Source organism: Carassius auratus, chromosome 46 (genome assembly GCF_003368295.1).
Source record: "Carassius auratus strain Wakin chromosome 46, ASM336829v1, whole genome shotgun sequence".
Taxonomy (NCBI): Eukaryota; Metazoa; Chordata; class Actinopteri; order Cypriniformes; family Cyprinidae; genus Carassius; species Carassius auratus.
In genome coordinates this window covers 10,270,091-10,293,489 of record NC_039288.1, presented here as the reverse complement: position 1 = coordinate 10,293,489, position 23,399 = coordinate 10,270,091, and the positions used below count along the sequence as shown (strand labels likewise).

The 23,399-nt window shown below is 37.1% G+C and overlaps 1 protein-coding gene across 2 annotated transcripts in view; it reads right to left on the bottom strand.

Annotated features, from left to right (window-relative positions):
• LOC113064123 (niban-like protein 1) overlaps nucleotides 1–23,399 on the bottom strand; it is a 37,087-nt gene that overhangs the window by 8,697 nt on the left and 4,991 nt on the right. The window contains exons 3-6 of one of the 2 annotated variants that reach the window (XM_026234708.1): nucleotides 22,984–23,112; nucleotides 22,645–22,750; nucleotides 22,070–22,237; nucleotides 4,110–4,225 (exon numbers count right to left, since the gene is read on the bottom strand). In XM_026234708.1, the coding sequence (XP_026090493.1) occupies nucleotides 4,110–4,225; nucleotides 22,070–22,237; nucleotides 22,645–22,750; nucleotides 22,984–23,112 (519 nt within the window). The remainder of the gene's footprint in view (nucleotides 1–4,109; nucleotides 4,226–22,069; nucleotides 22,238–22,644; nucleotides 22,751–22,983; nucleotides 23,113–23,399) is intronic. The other variant, XM_026234709.1, reaches the window with a different exon arrangement.

The window sequence follows — 23,399 nt, the reverse complement described above, 5'->3', positions numbered from 1 at the left end:
TCAGTGTATTATTCCAACCTAGCATACAAAAGTATGAATAAATAAAACAATCTCAGATTATTTCATATTACCCCACATTAAATACACATTCCTACCGTAATGTTAGTCTATTAGAACTTATTTCTCTAATTTCTATCATCTGACTAACCAGTGGTTGAAGCAAAACATCTAACATTAACTTGTACAGGGAAATCTGTAAATGTTGTTCAGGAAACCTAAAACTTCAGCTTACTTCAAACAAGGCTGGCTGCCAACAATTGAGTTCAGCCAGGAGTGAAATATTCAGGACTAATTAAAAAGCTTGTAATTAAGTACATCTAAACTAAATTATACAGAGATCTCTAATGTCAAGGTTAAAGGTTAAACAATTCGTTTTTTATACAAGTTCATTTTTATTAATTATTAAAAATAAAAAGTACTGGAGTAAAAACTACATGTTAAAAAAGTTAATAAAAAAACCACTACATGTAATTTTTGCAAAAATCTCCTTTCTAGTGTAGATTTTTCTTGTTAGTTCATGGACACTGAATGGATTTTCAGAGGTCATGGGACAATGTTTTCAAGCTACTGTCTTTCTGTGGTTGAAAGAGTTATTGAGCGATTACATGAGACACTATACATTCAGTAAGTTGTAGTCTGCCTTTGAACATGTCATCGGATGTTCATTCATGTTTATTTCAAAGTAACCTTCTCGGTCTTGACTGTCAGCACGTTTTGGGTCCAACATGTGACATGAGCGCTCATACATGAGAGATAGCAGTGGCTGAAAGGTACACCGGACATGATGAAGCACCAGTTTCATCGCATATTTGATAAAGAGTCTAAAATAAATGATTTTTTATACGACTAAACAAAGAAAATAAGATAGTACCATTTTAAATTTTGGAGTGGCACCTGGGTTGGCCCTTTGGTTTAGCCACGGTTAAGATTAGGGATGTCAAATTTCGATTATTTCCATGATCGATCGTCGTTTAAATTAACGATCAATTAATCGATTAATCGTTAACCATAATACTGCGAAATGCATCTATTGCAGGCATGCAGTCAGCTGTATGACAGGATGTGCAAAAGCCACACACACACACAAAACGCTTTCTCACTTGAATTAAAGAGGTTTTAGTCTGAATAAAATGATGCTAGTAGCAGGATTATAAAATGAATAGATGCGATTATGATCATTTGATAAAATGAAGAGAGCGCGCCATACTTTTGAGGTCATTTTACTTTGTTGACAGTTTCCAATCCCGCACGGAGAACGCTGAACGCGCATCTTTAAATGGTTTTGTGGTGCTCGTTGTTGTATTTTAAAGCACAATTGCAATGTTTTCAACTGACATTATTGTATAAAATTATCCGAAATGTGGAGCGCGTGTGACTGCGCTGCACATTAAGTGAACTACATCGGCGCTGCTGCACCAAAACACAGTTGCTCACATTAATTTGATCCTGCTGGATTCTGTCCTAGAAATCTGTCCCAGATTTTTAAAAATCCGGCATACAGCGCATTAGATCGTGACAGTGCATGCGTGCACACGAGGATGAGCGAGCGCGGCTTTGGCTAGATTTATTTGGAGGTTATTGCTCATGTCTCATTCGGCACAAATCGAAATGTTTCCATATTCGCAATGTATTTGAATGTTAAACTATTATTTATAATGTAAACTAGGCTTGTACTTAACACGCATTCGCATATAGACGGAAAAGATGATCCTCTTCATATGAGCAAAAACGTCCTTGGCATAACAGCAGAGTGGACCGATATACTACAGTCTATTTAAACTGAATGCTCCAGGAATGTGTCGGTCACAGCGCCTATTAATCGCTGTTTTGAATCCAGCAATTATTTATTTAGAAATGATAAGATCGGATTATGACAAGTGTGGTATAAAAGCTTTGTTTATTAGAGGAATAATAGGTTAACTGGAAAATGTTAGAGCGCAACCATGCTTTTGGACCCCATAGTCTTCATTTACGCGGCTTTGTTCTGGTTTGCCGGTTGGTCACGAATTTCCACAAATTCAGTATATTTAGGCATTGTTTCTTTTCCTAAATCTTTATAGTCTAACCCTCTAATTTCCCAGGTTTATTTTATTATCTTTCGCTTTTAACAACTGTTTTCGCATCTCTTACTGTGGTAAACATGGGAAGGGAAATTAAAGATTTCATGAATTAAGAATTCGTTCGATTTATTAATTTGTTCCCTTATTTCACTTAAATCATGGGTTATTTAGGGAACAAAATTAATGAAACATGGACAATTGCCACAATAATAATTCGTAGGAATGAATTAACAAGTTGTAGGAATGAATAGACTACCTGTCCTGTCACTGTGTCCCGCAGCCCTGCAAAGCGCACGATATAAAACAGTTATCTGATGAAATGATTAGTAACTACATTTCTATTGCATTTAATGTTGAAGAACTTTTATGTTGTTTCTCTTTTAATGTACTTTAAAGTTTAAATCACATTAAAAGCTTAATTTGTACATTGTGAATGAATGATGATGCTTTTATATATCGTCACCGTCACTCACAGCCGCTCGCACGTGTTGAGTGCGCATGAGCCGCACGCAGCCCAACATTGAATCGGTTAACCGACCATCGATAGCCTTAATCGATTGCATCTCTTATCGACAATTAATCGATCATCGATTAATCGTTGACATCCCTAGTTAAGATGATCATTTATGGTCATTAATTGGTCTAAATAGCCAATTGCCAAAATACCAGGGCCAAATACAAGCTGGTGGGTCAAGTTTAGCCTTGTAAAACATCTTGGTCAGGCTGGAAGACCACAAAGATTTTTTTTTACCTAAATTTTTTACCGAAGTTCTCAGTGAAATTAATACTGTTACTGTAAGAGTGTTAGCCACACATGAGCCAAAGTTTGGGTGCCCCTTCCACCTGTCTGGGACACAGAATAAAGCCTGGATTGAGGACCAGTAGAGCAGTGGTTTTCAAACCAGTCCTGCAAGCACCCGTAGCACTTCACATTTTGTATGCCTCCCTATATCGGACACACCCATTTCAGGTCTTGCAATTGTAACTAATGAGCTGATGAGTTGAAACAGGTCTGATAGATGAGGGAGACACAGAAAATGTTCAGTGCTGGGGGTGCTCACAGGACCAGTTTGAAAACCACTGATGTAGAGGAAACTCAAAACTAATGTTCAAGGAAAACAGAAGTGCACAGGGATAAATGTATATACTGTTCTTTCCTCCTCTCCGTCGCTTTGTTTTTAAGGGAAGCTGTGGTTTAGACTACATACTTATTCCCACATTGTCTGAGGCCCATTAGATGGCAGCAGAAGCACCTTAAAGACCTTTGCACACGGACTCTGAAATTCGCATGCGAACTTTTCGCATGTCAAAAAATAAATTCGACCTCACGTTATGTCAATCACGCTTCACACTGCTTCCGTTACTTTCGTACGTCAAAAAAAAAAGTTCAGAAAAGGTTCGGTTTTCTGCGTTTCACATCCGTAAAAACCATAGATTGTATAAAAACAGATTTAGAGAGACGTTTTGACAATTTAGAGACACCTCAGATACCTACCTATATACAACTATTATTGTATCAATATTAATTATAATTATAGCACACCAAGTTCCTGTAAATTGTGACATTCTAAAGTAAACTTTTTTTTTTTTTAATCCGTCTTGATAATCCCGTAGCTCCTTGATAAGGAGGTGGAACTCTCCTTTCGCAGAAGTGGATGGACACAATATTTCTCTTATTAAGAAGAGAGAGAAAAAAATTATCCTCACTACTTGAAGACAACATTTTGTATTGTTTTGCATTTTTTTCATAACATTCATTAATACGCATCGAACTCCGTGTGCAAGGTCTCTGTGTGTGAAATTTTTCGGATCACGAATACGAAAAAACGGATGCGAAAATTTCAGACTGTGCAATGACTAAATATACTGTAGTGGTAGGACGAAATGCAACAATGGAACATTATACACACACATATTACAAACACACGTATATAAGAATATATATATATATATATATATATATATATATATATATATATATATATATATATAATCCTTTATGTTATAATTCTGACATTTGTCAGATGTACCAAATGAATATGAATTAACCTGTGCTTGGTTTCCACACATCATGTCCCAGGTGCCATAGTGACCATTGGCCTGTCTGTAGAGTCGCAGGGCATCTGTGAAAGCTGGTGTAGCTACCTTGCACTCTTCTGACAGTCCTAGAGAGGAAAAGAAACATGACAGTTATAGAAACGTGTCATATGATAACCTATGGCACTTGGTCTGTGCCTTATGCCTATGGCCAAATCACAGCCATGATGATGAAGAGCGATATCACACTGCTAATCGTGCTATTGCTCAACTATTCAAGGCTGTCCACCAGAGATTTTTTTTCTCCAAGTAGGCAAGGGAGGCAGTGCCTCCTCAAAATATTGTGTGACAAAAACGTTTGTAGTACAAAAATCAAACACCACAAATATTACAAAATATAACATTAAGTAGTATACAGGTGCTGGTCATATAATAAGAATATCATCTTTTTTATTTCACTAATTCCATTCAGAAAGTGAAACTTGTATATTATATTCATTCATTACATACAGAGCAATATTTTTCAAATGTTTAATTTCTTTTAATTTTGATGATTATAACTGACAACCAAGGAAAATCCCAAATTCAGTATCTCAGAGAATTAGAATATTACTTAAGACCAATACAAAGAAAGGATTTTTAGAAACCTTGGCCAACTGAAAAGTATGAACATGTACAGCACTCAATACTTAGTTTGGGATCCTTTTGCCTGAATTACTGCAGAAATGTGGTGTGGCATGGAGTTGATCAGTCTGTGGCACTGCTCAGGTGTTATGAGAGCCCAGGTTGCTCGGATAGTGGCCTTCAACTCTTCTGCAATCTTGGGTCTGGCATATCGCATCTTTCTGTTCACAATACCCCATAGATTTTCTATGGGGTTAAAGTCAGGCAAATTTGCTGGCCAATTAAGAACAGGCATGCTATGATCCTTAAACCAGGTACTGGTAGCTTTGGCACTGTGTGCAGGTGCCAAGTCCTGTTGGAAAATGAAATCTGCATCTCCATAAAGCTGGTCAGCATCAGGAAGCATGAAGTGCTCTAAATCTTCCTGGTATACGGCTGTGTTGAACTTAGACCTCAGAAAACACAGTGGACCAACACCAGCAGATGACATGGCACCGCAAACCATCACTGACTGTGGAAACTTTACACTGCACCTCAAGCAACGTGGATTGTGTGCCACTCCTCTCTTCCTCCAGACCCTGATTTCCAAAGGAAATAACTTTAGACCACTCAGCAGCAGTCCAGTCCTTTTTGAAGCGAGACGCTTCTGACATGGTCTGCTGTTCAAGAGTCTCTTGACAAGGAATGCAACAGCTGAAACCCATGTCTTGCATACATCTGTGCATAGTGGTTCTTGAAGCACTGACTCCAGGTGCAGTTCACTTTTCGTCAATCTCCCCCACATTTTTGAATGGGTTTTGTTTCACAATCCTCTCCAGGGTGCGGTTATCCCTATTGCATGTCAAAAATAAAAAAAACTACCACATCTTTTCCTTCCCTTCGCCTCTCTGTTAATGTGCTTGGACACAGAGCTCTGTGAACAGCCAGCCTCTTTTGCAATGACCTTTTTTGTCTCTATCCCTCCTTGTGCAAGGTGTCAATGATCGTATTTTGGACTACTGTACCCTACAGAACTAGAATGAGAGACCATTTAAAGGCCTTTGCAGATGTTTTGAGTTAAAAGCGGATTAGAGTGAGGCACCAGGTGTCTTCAATATTTAACCTTTTCACAATATTCAAATTTTCTGAGATAACTGAATTTGGGATTTTCCTTAGTTGTCAGTTATAATCATCAAAATTAAAAGAAACATTTTAAATAAATCAGTGTGTGTAATGAATGAATATAATATACAAGTTTCACTTTTTGAATGGAATTAGTGAAAAACTTTTTGATGATATTCTAATTATATGACCGGCACCTGTATAAACATTACTTGTTTTTCCTAAAGAAACACGGTCCAACAACGACAACAGCAGATACAGTTACAGAGGGAGTCCGTTTCTCTCTTGCCTCCCCTGAGCCCAGCAGACCTCCTCAAGTGTGCACTGAGTTTGGTGGGGGGTGACTGAGAATGAATGGGGGAAATTCAGGCAATGCCTCCATCACGATAGGAATTGGATTGGATATAGGATTAGTTATGAGTAAACAACTCGCACAGTTAGATATAAACACTTTGTTAAAAGAGACTTTATATGGCCTGAAAACATGATCTGTGGGAGTTTTTAGTGAGTAGCTTCAGCTTGGTTTAATTGGTGAAATTTAAAATAAAAAAACTGTGTCTGTGATCAATATTTACAGAGCTTTGATGACTGATGATAAAAAAAAGAAGAAAATATTTAGCTATTAAAAAGAATAGATGAAGTTTTATAGATGTATTGGTTTAAATTGTTACTGCCTTGAGTTATTACTTTGGAATAAATGTAAAAGGTTTAAAAACACTAACTTGAGATTTATACTTTGATTTATTATCGTTAATGTAAAAACATTAAATAGAATCTAAACCATCTAAAATTTGCACTAACAATATTATTTTTGTTTAATTAAATTTTGGTCTGTGCCATTGAATTTGATTTCAAGACAATTAAGGGGGAAGTCTGAACAATCCTAACCAGCTTTTGATTTTTTACTTGCTGGTCCAAGCTGGTGACGACTTGTATACCAACTTGGACCAGCTTTAAATCATGTAAAGCTGGCACAGCCTGTTTTTTTTTTTTCAGGAAGGAAAATTAATAGATAAAAAAAAAAAAAAAAAAAAAGTTGTGCTCAAGAAAAAGACCTGTACCAAAAAAGACCTCATCTTCAATTGGAGATCTGTCAATAACATTCAATAAGAGTCTGTGGATGGAAACTACAGCTACCACCACTCAAACAGAGAATCCACAAGACCTAACTTTTTGGAAAAAACACTTAAATGGAGATATAATTACATGGCACTGCAGTGAATATGGATAATGTGCTCGATGTCGGACTGTTTGTGTAAAAGCTGCATATTAGAGGTGATGAAAGAATTCAAATTTGCCATGTAGAGGATGATGGACATGAGCAATGGCAAGCTGCACAAACACTCACAAAACCGGAGCTGTGTATATCTGCGTGCTGCAGTAAGTTTCAGATTGGCCGACACAAAGACAGGAAATCAGCAGAGATAGAATGATGGAGTGTAGTAGTCTGTTAGGAACAGGAAATCCACTCAACGTCCATTTCCAAGAGAGAGAGAAAGATACACACACACACACAGATTGGAGGAAAATAGAAAATAACTAGCTTTTCTTGGCATGAGCCCCATGAGAAAACACCAAATACGTTTGTCAGCAGCCTGCTTGGAAAAAGTCCCTAGAGTTCTGTGCTCAATATAACAATAACCTCAAATCAGTATTAAAACCTCTTGTCCTCGAACACGTCCACCAGTATTACCAACAGCAGTCCTAACAAACTAGAGACCGCTAACATCAAAAGTTAATTTGATTGTGGCTCATTGTGTGTGTGTGTGTTTAGTGCCAGGTGAAAAAAAATAAATAAAAATAAAAATAAAAATAAAGAGCAGCACTCGTTTTCTCTCGCAGGCCTGAGAAACTCAATGTGAGAGTCTGGAGCAAAAATAGTACATATGGTAGAGTTTAGTGTGGGCCGCCTCTGGCACGGGGCTGCACGGTGGTTAGCCAAGACTCTTGGGATGGCTGGTTCCCAGTGTTCCTTTGTCACCGCATGTGTGCACTCTTACCATTATTGTTCCGTTCACTGGAGCATTTCCCATTTGGGCTAAAAGCTTAAGAACTACACAAGTTTCAAGAAAAGTATGATTAGCTAATAAAAAATTATGCTCTTTTACAAAAGTCTTTTGTTTTGAGGATGTACTAGAACATGCTCTCATGATTGGTGGTTAAAAAAAATTCATTATTTTTCACATAATTTACACTATACCTTTCTACCCAGCCTGGCACAACCAGCTCAATTCATTCCAGGATTGATGAAGGCCTGCCAAAAATGGAATGTGATGCGATTGGTTAGCTGTACGTTGTAGTGGGTGAACAGCTTAGATGGGGTTTCAGTACTGCCCCGCCCCTTGCCAAAGCAGCAAGTTCTGTCTGCTCTGGTATAGTTAAGGATGGTGTCAATATTGACATATCAATTTGAGCCGGTTTCAGACCCCGAGAATATTGAACAAGAACCTTTGCATGCACAGATATTACAAGACATTAGTGGTAACTTGGGTTGGGCCGATAGAAGATGGCATCATCCGTCACCGATGGCTGATAGACATCACAATGTTGAGCCAGCATCTGTGATTTTTTTCTTAAAATAGCCTCATGTGAAATGTTTTTTCCCCTCTGAAATTCTGTGTATTCACATTTTTCTGGTTATCAAATGAAGGCATAAAACATTCAATTTATCTTTTAATTATTGAAAATTAAGCAAACTTTATTTTTTGGTAAACAAAAGGGGATTTACTGTTAAAAATAATACATGGAAGAAATGTTGTGTGATTATTCCTTAAATTTTGTTCGTTTCATAATGGTAGTAGTAGGCTATGTACATTCTGCTGAACAATAGGCTAGTAATAGATTTCTGGCAAATACTTTTATTTTGACTGGTTTACCGTTACAGTTCTGTGTATGTGATACTAGAGTCTATGATGTGATATGACGCTAGTTTTACTGAAAACAAATGTTCAGATGCTCATGAAGTGACTCTCAGTGGAATTCTGGAGATGTCGTTCATGTGTTCACATCCTCATTAAAGTGAAAAGACAGACACTGAAATCACAGCGAGCGTCACACGCGCTTCCGTGTGTGTAATAAAACGAAGAAGCGCTTCTGTGCCATCCATAACACAGACACTCGGGATTCATATTTAAATATAGCTGCAAGCAGCGATGTCGGGCTCAAGCCATCAGTGCAACGCCACCCCGGTGGCATCAGGATAACTGTGCCCAGCGGGCATAAGCATTTACAGTAACCCTCTGACAATCAGTTTTAAGGGATGCGGCAGTTAAAGGGTTAATCCGACCAATCTAGACTTTGAAATCACATACACAGAACAATATATATAACTTTAGTAACACTTTATTTTAATATTTATAAAAAATGTATAAGGTGTGCATTGTAGCTTACACCTATATGAACACATTACAATTGCTTTGTGACTGCAAGTCTTTCTTCTCAAATGCTATTGAGCTTCAAATTTGCATTTGAGCCCATGTGAAAAAGTTGCATAATTTACATATGACTTACAGTTTGTTGTAATAAATATCAAACATTCAATTTAATTGTGCATTATAGGTGTCACCTAGATGAACAATTACAGTTGTTTTTATGACTGTAAGTCATTCTCTTCAAATGCTACTGACGTTAGAAAAGTGTATAACAATATCACATGTAACTTTAGAGACCGGCCCTAAATTTGAGACTCTAGAAAGTCCAATGTCAAGACAACTTTATGCCTGTTTTATTTTCTTTAGTTTTCTTTTCTCTGTGCCGGATTGCTGATGTCCTATACCCAGGCATAGATGTCCATCCATCAATTACGAACATTCAGCCGCAAACATGAGGTGTGAGCGGTCGCGAGCGCGGATGGGAGAATGGCGCATGTTTTTTTTTTTTTTTTTTTTTTTGAGCAACTGGGATGGTGCCCCCTCTGGGAGTTGGTGCCCTACGAAGACTGCATTCTATGTTATACTGCATAATGTTAACAAATTAGACATTATTTTACAGTGTTACCAAATCCTTAAATAATGTATTAGTGTTTTGTAATGATTTTAATGACCTATAAGCATTTGTGAAATAGTTTTGCTTGCATTGCAGCTTTATCTGTCAGCTGAAGAGTTTTACTGTTACATCCATGAGATTAATAAATGTCATGTCACGTCACAGGTTGTCATAGGTCAGTATCAAATGAGTTTGAAATTATTATTTGCAGCACAAATTAGGGTTCTTAGGATGTTTTTAAATCCCTAAAACTGTCAGAAAAGGATAAGGCCTAAGAGATTTCTTAACCTGTAATGAAAGGAAAAAACACCACCATTAGCAACAACAAAAACAATAACAATTTAAAATACAGATTTTTTTTTTCCTGATTATTAAAGGGATGATTAGGTCTCTCTCTCTCTCTCTCTCTGCCAGACAGCCCCTCCCTACAGTCCACACACACTGTCACAGTCACAAACCCCCTCACACTCCCCCTCCCTCTCCCCCTCCCTTCCCTCACACAGACAGGGTGGCCAGAGTGAGATCATGTCAGTTGAGAAGTCTGACAGTTTTTTAATTTTCTTTTATCCATACAGTGTTGTAAAGTCGTGAAACTATGCATATTTCCTCAGAATGATTTGATCTTTGTATAAAAAAATGCTTTGAAGTGTTTGGAAGCTGCAATTTAAACATACAAGACAATTAATGTTTCCCTTTTTACTGTCATTTCAAAAATTCACCACGACAAAACCGTTCAAGCTAACCAAAATCCGTTCGCAATTTAAGTTCCTCAATGGTTTTTCTTCATGTAGACAAAGTTTGGTGTGTATAGTGTACTTCCCCTGTGAGGAGTATGCATTAAATCAGAGCTCAATTTAAATATTCAAATCAAAATAGCCGACTTCCTGTTGGTCGTAGCTGATGACTGTGAATTAGAAAGTTGTCCGTCTTGAAAAGAACAATTTATGTACCAAGTTTGGTGTCTGTAGCTAAAACTAACCCCCCCACTTTTGACAAAAGGTGGCGCTATAGAGTGCCTCCTTCACGCCCTTTTAAAAGCTTTTGCCATTGTCTAGTTATCACTAATACTGATATGTGTTTTGAGTATTATGTAAATCTGAGCTTGTTGTCTGCCTCAAACTCACCATAACAGAACATTCAAGTTTGACACGTTGCCATGGCAACACTATATCAGATATCAATATCCCCACAACAGATTTACATCGGCCGTGTTTTGTCATTATTCTGATGAAGTTTTAAGTAAATAGAGTAAAAATAAGATGCTGAATTCAAAGCATTTGGAAAATGACACACTTCCTGCTGCCAGTTGGTGGCGCTATAATGTTGACTCTTAATAGTCACATATATACGATCAGTATCATACAACGAACAAACCAATGAAGTTTGATCAAATTCAGGAAATGTATGTGGATGTTATTAGACATTTCCTGTTTCTCATTTCTCGCCATAATTTCAACGCCTCGCCACGGGCAAACCGTTCGAGATATCAAAAATCCCCTCGCAATTTTCCATCCCCAATGTCTTGAGATCATGTTGACCGAGTTTGGTGGCAATCAAGTAAAAGACCTATGACAAGTATATCAAATTCCAGAGCATGCTTTTTATAAACAGCCCTAAATAGCTGACTTCCTGTTGGGCGGAGCCTATGACATAGAGTGGGAAAGTTGTTCGGCTCAATGAGATCTATAAGTGTACTGAGTTTCATATAAATACATGAACGTGTGTGTGAGCTATGGTTCAAGATTTCTGACTGTGTTCCAGGGGGCGCTGTAGAGCCCCTGTGGCACGCCCGGGTCCCAGTCTCTGTGGCGTCCTGATGGCCGCAGATTCCAATGTGTGTGCCAATTTTCAAGAGTTTTTGAGCATGTTAAGGCCTCCAAACCCCCCCGGAAGGTTTAATAAAAAATAAAAAAAATAATAATAAGAAGAAGAATAATCCTTAGAAGAACAATAGGGCTCTTCGCCCCTTCGGGCTTGAGCCCTAAATATAGCTGCAAGCAGCGATGGCGGGCTCAAGCCACCAATGCCATCACCACCCCGGTGGCATCAGGTAAACTGTGCCCAGCGGGCACATGCATTCACAATATCCCTCTGGCAGTGAGGTTTTAAAGGATACGGCAGTTAAAGGGTTAATCCGAATCATCTAGACTTTAAAATCACATTCACAGAACAATATATATATTAGTAACACTGTACAATAAGATTTCATTTATAAACATTATGTTAACATGAACAATATTTATATAGCATTCATTCATGTCAGTTAATATTCCAAACTTAAACATGAAAACATTGTTTTATTGTGATTTTTTTCCAAGCACATTTTACCAATTCCTAACCATATAAATCTTAATAACTACCATTATTTTTTTATTTAATCATTTATGAGTGCTATACAATAGTCCAGGAAAGCTGGAAGAGAAAAACTCCTTATATTCATGTGTGCAAAATTATTAGGCATGTTTTCTTTTACAGATGAAATGTGCTAAAATAGACTTTTAACTCAAACTGTAAAGTCGAAAATTATGAAATACCCATGAGAAATATCAAACACAAATGCAATACAGAAATGGATAAGTTAAGACTTGACCATTGTACAAAAAATACTGACTGGGTCATGAGGTCAGAAAAGAAGAAGAAAAAAGCAGGTCAAGAAGAACTGACAAAAAGAATTGCAAAATAATTAGTAATTAATGTGAAGATTAATTTTTAGTCAATTCTGCAAGACAGACTTTTCAGGAAAGGAGGTGGAATAAAAATGAGCTCCTAAATCTTAATCCCAGATTCTGGAAGATATATTCCTCAAACCATCGAACAAGAGGAGGTGGTGCTGGTCCTTCACTAGTCACTCTAATCTGTGCATAAAGCCTATATATAAAGACTTAATATATAGTATTTCACAATACTTCATGGTATTCTAATTAAATCATTTTTTGGAATCTTAAGTCTCTCAGAGCCTGACACCGAGTAATTCTGGAGACTCCAGGAAAGTGGCAGTTCTGTAAAATGTTGGCGCTGGAGACTAAATGCACCCTGATAGTTTCACACCTAATTCACTTAACACACACACACACACACACACACACACATTACCCACAGTGACAGTGGGACTGAGTGACATCAGATGTATGATAGTTTTTTTTAATTTTCTATCATCCATATAGTGTTGTATAGTCATGAAACTATGGTCATGAGACCAGTCATTCTGAGGAAATATGCCTCAGAATGACTGGTCTTCTATGTGTACATTTTTTTTTTTAAAAGTGTTTAGAAGCTGCACTTTAAAAAAATAAAAAGACATTTACTGGTTCCTTTTTTACTATTATTTCAAAAAACATCACGGCAAAACCATTCAAGCTATGCAAAATTCATTCACAACTATTCTGTAAGATTAATTCTTTAAACAGTGGTAAAAGAGGATGTGGTGCTGAACCTTCAAGAGTCACTCAAAACGTTATCTGTCCATAAAGCCTATAAAGAATTATTCTTAATATACAGTTCAAAATACTTCAGCTTGTTATTCTAATTAAGTGAGGGTCATTTTATCAGTAAAATATATACAATTCATTTTTTTTTGAAAGATTTCTATAAATGATTTAAATCATACTCGTTTCTACAATAATTATTTAAAAGTAATCCTATAGCTCCCTCTGGTGGCCATTATAGGTACTAAGAATTGCAAGCTTGATTTATAAGTTATGATAGTTTAAATTTTATGCTGGCTCTTGAAAGTGATAAAGCTATGAAACTTACTGTGCTTCCTTCAAATGAGGACTTCTACTTATATAAAAAATTATGAAGATTTAGAATGAAAAATTGTAAAGATATAGTAAAATAACTATTGTATTTTTTTATGTTACTTTAATAAATCTCTATGGCAACACCATTTAAGCTATCCTAAACCCATTCACAATTTAACATCTCAGTATATTGGCATCATGTTGAAAAAGGAGTATGGAGTAGTATGAGTAGGAGTATGAATTCATTTGCAGGCTTTATCATAAATCCACAATAAAATTTCTGAGTTCTGTATCAATCTGTGTTGTTGTTTGTTTATTTTTATCTTTTATTTTTCATAGGAAGATAACTTACTCTCATTTTTAATAAATGTGCTTATAAACCAAGGACAAGCTATTTATAGCTGTATTTATAAACTGCTTACTACTGACTATTAATATTGGGACAAGGCTTTATAAAGCATGAACTGACTATTTAATAATGAGTGCAGTTATTATAAAGTGTTATCAATGAATTTGCTAATGTTAACAAATTAGACATTATTTTACAGTGTTATCAAATCCTTAAATGACTCATAAGCATTTGTGAAAGTTCTGCTTGCATTACAGCTTAGTATTGATCTGTGAGCTGAACAGATTTACTGTTACATCCATGAGATTATGTAAATTAAAATAAATATAATGTCACAGGATGTCATAGGTCAGTATCAAATGAGTTTGAAATTATTATTTGCAGCACAAATAAGGTTTTTTTTAGGATTTTTAAAAATCCCTAAAACTGTCAGAAAAAGGTTAAGGCCTAAGCTATTTCTATGTGAGTGGCTAATTTTATTTTTGTTTTTATAATTGTAATACACAAACTATGAAATTATACAAAATGTATAAAAAGATAAATAAATAAATACGCACACATTAAAAAAGCAGCCAAGTCGAATGAGTTTCCTTTTTTATATAGATTAAAATTGAAGACAGAAGCAAGTGGTAAATGTGGTCACTTTAATATTCAAATCCAGTAGATCCAGTTTATGTTCACGTGGCTGTTTTCGTTTATATTCGCCAAGCTATTATGTATTTTGAAATAATCTTGTCCGTGATGTGTTCGTTCGTACGACGAAAGGCAGAATCCTGCAGCTCGAGAGATATATGTTATTCTGCCAGTCGCGCTTTCAAATAGTCTTGCACACTTAAACTGGTCACAAACACCTGCATTTACCTCTTGTTGTGTTACAGTGGGTTTATTGTGTGCATTTGTGGTAATATTTTATTTAAAAAAGCTCTTAAACAAGAATAAATTCGTTTGTTTTGAGCTGGACACTGTACGCGCTGATCGGAGCGGTGATTTCAGATAGGCAGCCACAAATATTTCATTTTCACACAAACAGTTCAAAAACATCTGAATTTAGCTCTTGGTGTGTTCTAATTGGTTGATTGTGTGATATCGCTGTAATAATTTATTTTTAAAAGCTTTAAAACAGGAATAAATTCGTTTTCTCTGAGCTCTTTACTCCAGACGCTCGTGATCACAGCGGTGATTCATCTCTCCTATTTCTCACGTATCTCTGGCCAGAAATAATTTATCCATGAGCCCTGAACCGGTAATAATCAGATATGTTGGTTTAGCTTGTCAGTGTGAAGTAAATCTAAGTATTTGTTTGTATTTTTAACCGATTTAAAAGTGAAAGTAAAAGTCCGGGAATTGAACCTGTAGGGGCGCTATTTCTCTCAGACAATGGAAGTCTGAAGCACATATACTCAAACAGAGGGACAGAGTGAGATGAGATGTCTGACAGTTTTTTAATTTTCTGTTATCCATACAGTGTTGTAAAGTCGTGAAACTATGCATATTTCCTCAGAATGACTTTTTCATCTGTATGAAAAAATTCTTTGACGTGTTTGGAAGCTGCAATTTAAAAATACAATAATGATTCCCTTTGTAAGGTCATTTAAAAAAATCACCACGGCAAAACCATTCAAGCTATCCAAAATCCATTCACAATTTAAGTTCCTATCAGAAATACTGATGTGTGTTCAGAGTTTTGTGAAATTCTAAGTATGTTATTTGCCTCAAAATCACCTGAGAAGTATTCCAGTTTGACATGTTGCCACGGCAACAATTTTTTAGATATCAATATCCCCCTTGCAGATTTATATCAGCTGTGTTTTAACATTATTCTGATGAAGTTTGAAGCAAATCGAGTAATAATAAGATGCTGAATTAAAATCATTTTGAAAATGACACACTTCCTTCTGCCAGTTGGTGGCGCTATAACTTTGACTCCTAATAGTCACATATATGCGATCGACATTATACAACGAATAATCTGATGAAGTTTGATTAAAATCAGGAAATGTATGTGGATGGTATTAGACACTTCCTGTTTCTAATTTCTCGCCATAATTTCAACGCCTCGCCACGAGCAAACCGTTCGAGATATCAAAAATCCCCTGGCAATTTTTCATCCCCAATGTCTTGAGATCATGTTGACCGAGTTTGGCGGCAATCGAGAAAAAAACCTATGACAAGTATTTCAAATTCCAGAGCATGCGCTTTTTACATAACTCTAAATAGCTGACTTCCTGTTGGGTGGAGCCTATGACATGCAATACGAAAGTTGTTCGGCACGATGAGATCTATATGTGTACTGAGTTTCATATGAATATGTGCAAGTATGTGTGAGCTATACATCAACATTTCTGACTGTGTTCCAGGGGGCGCCATAGAGCCCCTGTGCCACGCCCGGGTCCCAGCCTCTGCAGGCTCCTAAAGGCCACAGATTCCAAAGTGTGCGCAAATTTTCAAGAGTTTTTGAGTATGTTAAGGACCCCAAAAGCCCCCACAACTTTGACGAAAAATTTGAATACTAAACCCTAAATAGCCAACTTCCTGTTGGGCGGAGCCCATGATATGCAATACAAAAGTTGTTTGGATTGATGAGATTTATATGTGTACCGAGTTTCATACGTCTACGAGCAAGAATGTATGATATATGGCCCTCCATATTCCAGGGGGCGCTGTAGAGCCCCTGTGCCACGCCCGTGTATCAGTCTCTGCCCGGCCCTAATGGCCGCAGGTTCCAATCTGTGTGCCAATTTTCAAGACTTTTTAAGCACGTTAAGGGCCCCAAAAGCCCCCGAGACGTTGGAAAAAAATAATAATAATAATAATAATAATAATAAAAAATAATCCTAAGGAAAACAATAGGCCTCTCGCCCTTTGGGCTTGAGCCCTAAATAGACTTTTCCGGCTTAATATTTACAGATATTAGTCCATATCGCGATTTGATGTGAGTGCAATGACCTACTTTTGATTAATTCATTTAAAATTTCTGTGACATTCCACGATAAACTAAATTCCGTTTTCATGACTGGATTCCGCGATTCTGTCCGCGTTTTCTACATCGCGGAAATCATAGGGCCCTACAGTAGACATCTGCCTGCTGTTCTCCCGACACCTTAAAACCGAGGTATCTCCATATAATGGAGCCAGTTGTCCTTTTTTTCATACTAGTTCTGCAGCCTCCGGTCTGGTTGAGGACGACGCCATTTTCAACGCGAGGGGAGGGGGAACAAAATCAAGGAGGCGGGGGCGAGCACAGCACAGAGAAGACAAACAAGCAAAGTGGCAGAATCAGAATTAAATAAACAATATATCGATATGTCAAAATCCATATCGTGTTTAAAAAATACCTCTATATATTTTAAATAGAGATATCGCCCACCCCTAGTAATATGTATTGTTTATTTCAAAAATTCAGAAATTCAAAAGATTTATGTATTACAAAACATGAAGCACTTCTTCACCATAGTCTTGTCTGATGAAATCATTCTAACCATGACCTCACCCCTCCCCACCCCCCAACCATTTGAATTTCCATAGGTGGGAATTAATTAAATTCTTATGGGCCACTTTGTAATCTCACAAAACCTGGAAAACAACCCTGTAGTCCAAACGAGCTGTTTTTTGTAGTTCTTGAAAAGGGATTTTTTTTTTTCCAAACGAAATATCTCCTTTTGGAATAGATTTTGAGATTAGTAACTTTGTAGATCTTTTTTATACCCAAACATACTCTCTACACAATGACTAAAATTCAAAAAGAGAAAAGGCATAAAAGGACCCTTTTAACTACTATAGTAACAACTATTACCTTTAACTATTACTGATTACCATAATTCCTCAAATAAAAACCAGTAGTCAAATAAACGGCAGGCCTCTTATAGTGGCCAGGGGCGTGGTCAACACGGACGAATAAAGGCCGGGGAAAATTTGTGCAGCAGAGCCAGATAACGAACGTACACGCCCATTGCCAGAGTGTTTCTCGTTCTCGAGTCAAGAACCGGTTGCATCGTTTTTCGGATCACCAGTACACTGAACCGAGAACCGTTTTTCTTGGACGCGTCCGATTCGAGAACCAAGGAGCTGATGATACTGCACATTCTGGTGTAAGAGGCCACTAAAGGAGTGGCTAGCGTCCCAGATCTGCTATGCTCACGGGTGGAAATAACTGGGAGTAGCACTTGCTCGAGACCGCTGCACCCTGAAACTCTTGCAGGGTTGGCAGGCCGGCCTCCAGAGGGCACTGAGGTGAGGCGGGCACCGTATACTGAGATGGACCGTGCTCTACCCCAGTAGGGGCTGCCCTCTGTGTCCCTGAGCCTCTGCATCGCTCTATAACCCCACTCGAGCCCCGTCATATTGCCGTAATATTGTGAGTCGGGGCCAAAGAGGCGGGTAGAATAGGGGTGGTTCCACGATCTCGCGATTTCATCATGGAGATCGGGAAAGAAGGGAAGGCTCTGGCATGGAGGTGGTTGCCTCGGCTGCAGAAAGCGTTCGTCTAACCTGTGGCTCAGAATGTTTCTCGGCAAGCAACATTTGTCTACTGCATGAGTAACCACCTCCAACAACTCCTCATACTGGGGTAACAGAGAGCTTGCTGAATGACGCGAAGCTGAAGCCAGCTGCGTGGCACATGCCTTTATAGCTTCCTGGTCTATGTCACCCCGCCCGTGACGTCACGCCCTTCCAATGGACAGATTGCACATGATATTCAGAGTCGGTCTTGCCAAAGGTGTTTCCCCAAAGTGTTCGACGCAGCTTGAGTTCCTGAAGAGGATCAAATGACTAACCATTACCACAGGCTGTCAAAACAATGACTAATACAATTACTAGATTAACAAAAATGGTGATTGATTGCACATTTTGCATTCCAAACAAAGTTTGAATCTCTCCACTGGTTTAGTCCCATTCCAGAAGCCTAAGAGATCAATTAAAACATGCACTGAGTTCATACACAGCCTTAGTTCAAATTCAAATAGCTTAACAGTATGTATCTGCAGTTTGCTTTATCTCAGCTCTATGAAAGGCCTTTGTGTATAATTCATCTTGATTACTTTCCAATGCAATAAAACCCAAGCACTCTGATCACCTGCTGTAATACCACAGGCTTTGCATGTGGTTTATTTTCTTTGCCCTCTGGTTACCCTCTAGCCAAAACACAGATCTGCGTTCTCATGCATGTGGAGCAACTACCTCATGTCTTCTCTGCCCTCGGCTTCAGGCAGGTCTCATGGATTCTGCAGTGCCTTTCCCAGCTGCCTCAAAAGGCAAATTATATTCCCCAATATAACTTCTAGCACTTGTGACTTTGTTTTGGGCTGTTACCAAGTCATGCACTATATCTCACCTTTAGGATCTTAAAAAGTCTGGAGGCAAACTAGAGATCTCACAATGTTTGCTGTGCATATTGACCTGGAATGAAGTCCCTTTTTACCGGTTCATTTTAAACCAATATGCAACGCAGACTGAGGAACAGCACTTCTTTTACCCTAACTAAAGCACATTACTCAACTTGAATTATAATTCATGCACAATAAGATATTTGAAAGAAAATAATAGCTTAATCTTTCATCAAAATGTACTTGATTCACCTCTCTTTTCTGTTTTTGGTGATGTCACAAGATGATCAGTTAATATAAAGCAACAGTGAAACAGCCATTTAATCTTGTGTTTGTGCTTTACCAACAGAAGCATACCCATTTGTTCTAGGCTAAACTTCAGTCTTCAAAACCCTATTTTTCAATTTCCAATGGATAGAATCAAGCCCAACCCAACGTATTTTCTCCAGTTTATGTCACAAAAACCCGCGGCTGCAGCTTTCTCTTATTTTGGGGGCGTTTTGTGCAGAAACAGAAATCACAGTTTCCGACGGCGGTTAAGTTATTTTGACATTCATTAGACTTTCTCTTCTTTTTTTCATTAAACTCTTTGTGGCTTTTATGTTATGAGCCCAAACTAAATCAGATAGTCATAAATACCATATTTTCAGACTATAAGTCAAACTTTTTTTCATAGTTTGGCTGGTCCTGCGACTTATAGTCAGGTGTGACTTATTTATCAAAATTAATTTGACATGAACCAAGAGAAATGAACTAAGAGACATGAACAAAGAGAAAACATTACCGTCTACAGCCGAGAGAGGGCGCTGGAGACGGTAATATTTTCTCTTGGTTCTAAATAAATGCGACTTATAGTCCAGTGCGATTTATGTTTTTTTCCTCGTCATGACGTATTTTTGGACTGATGCGACTTATAGTCCGAAAAATATGGTATATGCCTTTTACATTGCACAAGGCTTAAAAAGTAAAATAAATTAACCATTTAAATTAAACAATTTAACTATGTGACATTATAATATAAAACGAATACTAAAATGTTCAGAAAAACATCCCTGTTATTGCACAAAAGTATTACTGTTTTATAATTTTTACAAATTTTTATGTATGCAATAACAAATCCATTAAATAACAAAACCATTTGATACAAAGGTATCAAACCAACTGTAATCTATTCAGAATATTATTCAGTACAATGCACAAGGCTTGGTTTTTCAGATTATGCCTTTGTTTTTATATTGTTTTAATTTTATTAAAGGATCCTGCAAGCACTTTAATTTATCCCCCTTTACTCATACTGCACAAACAGTGGTTCTATAACAGAATGTTACAGGGACTGATTATTGCAAAGCAGATCCCAGTGTGTTCTGGTTAAAAAATAAAAAATAAATGTATTACTAAGGTTTGCATATGGTAGTGTTCTTAATGACAGCATTCCTTACAATATATACTATTCCTAAAATAAGAAATATCCCAATATATTGCCTTTCTTACAGTATATTGCAAAATATTGTATTGCAACCTGTGTATCGTAATATGCATCATATCGCTAGATTCTTGGCAATACACAGCCCTAATAAAATGGTATTAGTTATTGAAACCTTACGTCAATATCATTTGTGATCCACAAAACTAGTAATTTGCTGTCATGCCTTGACAAGCCTAAATGAGAGTGCCCCAAGGCATCATGGGAAGGTGTTGACATGGTCAGAGGATGTTCAGTTAGCAGTCAACAACTGGCAACATGTTGAGAGCTATGCAGCTCTGCAAGTTGCGCAATTCTTATATCAGCCAATAAATACAATACCTCCTGTTGTTTGTCAACTTCTATAGTGACATTCTTCAGACACTCTTTTAACACTGATTTAAACTTAATATGCAAATGCAGTAATTACCTTTAGCTCTTTTTATTAATAATCCTATTTCTTTTATTTGCACAATTCAAATAAGTTTCTTATGCTCACCAAGGCTGCATGTATTGTATCAAAAGCACAGTAACACTTTAAATATATTTAATTGTTTTGTAATGTAAACATATGTTATTACTTTGATGGCAAAGCTGAATTTTTAGCATCCATTACTCAAGTCTTCAGTATAACTTGATACTTCAGAAATCAATCTAAAAATAGTACCTTCTATTAAATTTGACTTCATTAAACCATTTTGGAAATGGATTTCTAAGTAAAATTCCTAGAAAACAATATCAATGGATTCTAATGAGGAATTAAAAATGACAGAATATTATTAATTATACAGATGTCAATCAAGGAGCATTAAAAGTTCACGGTTCTTGAATGGGATATTTGATATCAGTTAAAATAACAAAAGGAACATCCTCCACTCCTTAAATTAATTTCAAAAGCATTCAAGTTTTTAAGATGTGACAAACACCCCACCCCCCCCCCACCCCACACACACACACACACAGAGAGACACAAACACACACCCTGCTGTATGATTTGAAATATGGCAATAAGCCAGAAGACAAGTGATATGTGAGGGTGGAGTTGAAGGTTATTCAATACTATGAATTTTTACAAACGCATGCAGAGATTTCTGAGCAAATTTAGCCAGAAATGCTCTTAAGATTATGTTTGAGTGAATCTAAAAGAAACGATTATGCAGCAAATGTTCTGGAATGGAGTTCCGTTTTATTTAACATCACAGGAAAGTAATATACAAGGCAAAATCTACTCCTCCAACGGCTTTGCGTCGAAAAGCTACAGCAACTTTCTCATGGCAGTGTGCACACAAATCAACAAATGAACATGTGATCTACTGTTTCCTGCGATTGTGATATAGATGAAGTACACATCAATCTTAAAACAGTACAAATGCTTGCCCTTGACTCACCGTTGTTGCTGTGTCTCACACAGTCCTGGAAGACAGCATGCCACTTCTTCTGTTCTTTCTCCATCATGACGCAGAAATAGTAATGGCGGGCGTATGGATGCCACAGGATGAGGGGAAACTGTGTGGGGCACTTCAGAAACGGGGCGCTGGATGATTTGGCCTTTGTATCTATAAACAACAGATAATACAAGAACATGATTACAAACTATTTCAAATTACACTGTTTAGACTGAATACAGAATATACCACTGTATACAGTGTTAAGAGAAATCATCCTACATTTATCCTGTCTATTCTAGACATAAAATGAAATAAAAATAAATTGAAAAATGATATAATGAGATACAAAAACCTTAAAAATAAATACAATTAATAACCAACTGAAATGTGAAATACTACATTTTTAAACATTACATGTTTTTTTTATTCTTAAATGGATATAATGTGTTCATATTTGGACTTTATTACAATAATATTGTACTACATTTCAGTTGGGATCTATCAGGATTCCAGTAGGATTTTCTGACGATGCTACTTTTGTATCCATTTATTTATCGTATTAATTAATTTCTCACCACCCAGGCTATTGTTGAGAAGTCCCAGGTATTCCTCCATAGAGGTCAGGGCTCTGTACCCGGCACAGTTAATGACCCCTTTGGAGTGGAGCCCTCGATCATGTGCCTGTAGAGGAAACACACAGCTCAGAATCACTCTGCAGCTGAGGAAATGACAAGCTTGTCCACTATCAGCAGAACACTTTAGATTTCAGTTAGGTCCAGTAATGCAAGATTAACATTCAGATCATTTTTCGTTTGTTTACATTTAATTATCTCAGCTGGGGTTGTGTGTGGTGAAAGGATACATATATACACATATACATATATATAAAAACATGCTCAGTTGTTTACACTTACTGCTTTGCTTTCAAACAAGCTGATGTTGTAAGAGTCGCCCACGTACAAAAAGCGGCTCCTCCATTTTTTGCTCTCTTCCAGATACTGAAACAGACTTCCAGAGAAGATGGACTTGTTCTTCAGAGGTTCCTGTGGTGGGAACAAACATATTTTAAATGGATGCAAATCAAAATCATTTTACTAGATGAAAGCAAGACTAAAAAAAAAAAACTAAAATAATAAAAAGTCTAGAATAACAAAAAGGTCAGCTTGAGACATGTTTATATAACCTAAATCGGAGCGATTCAGCCTAAAATAAGAAATGGGTGAAGCAACTGGTACATAGAGGACATTCAAGCTTGTGTTTTGTCTACAGTCAAAATCACCGTTTTCTGCGAATGGATGCTGAATTTACTACTGGTGGGTGCACATGCCTT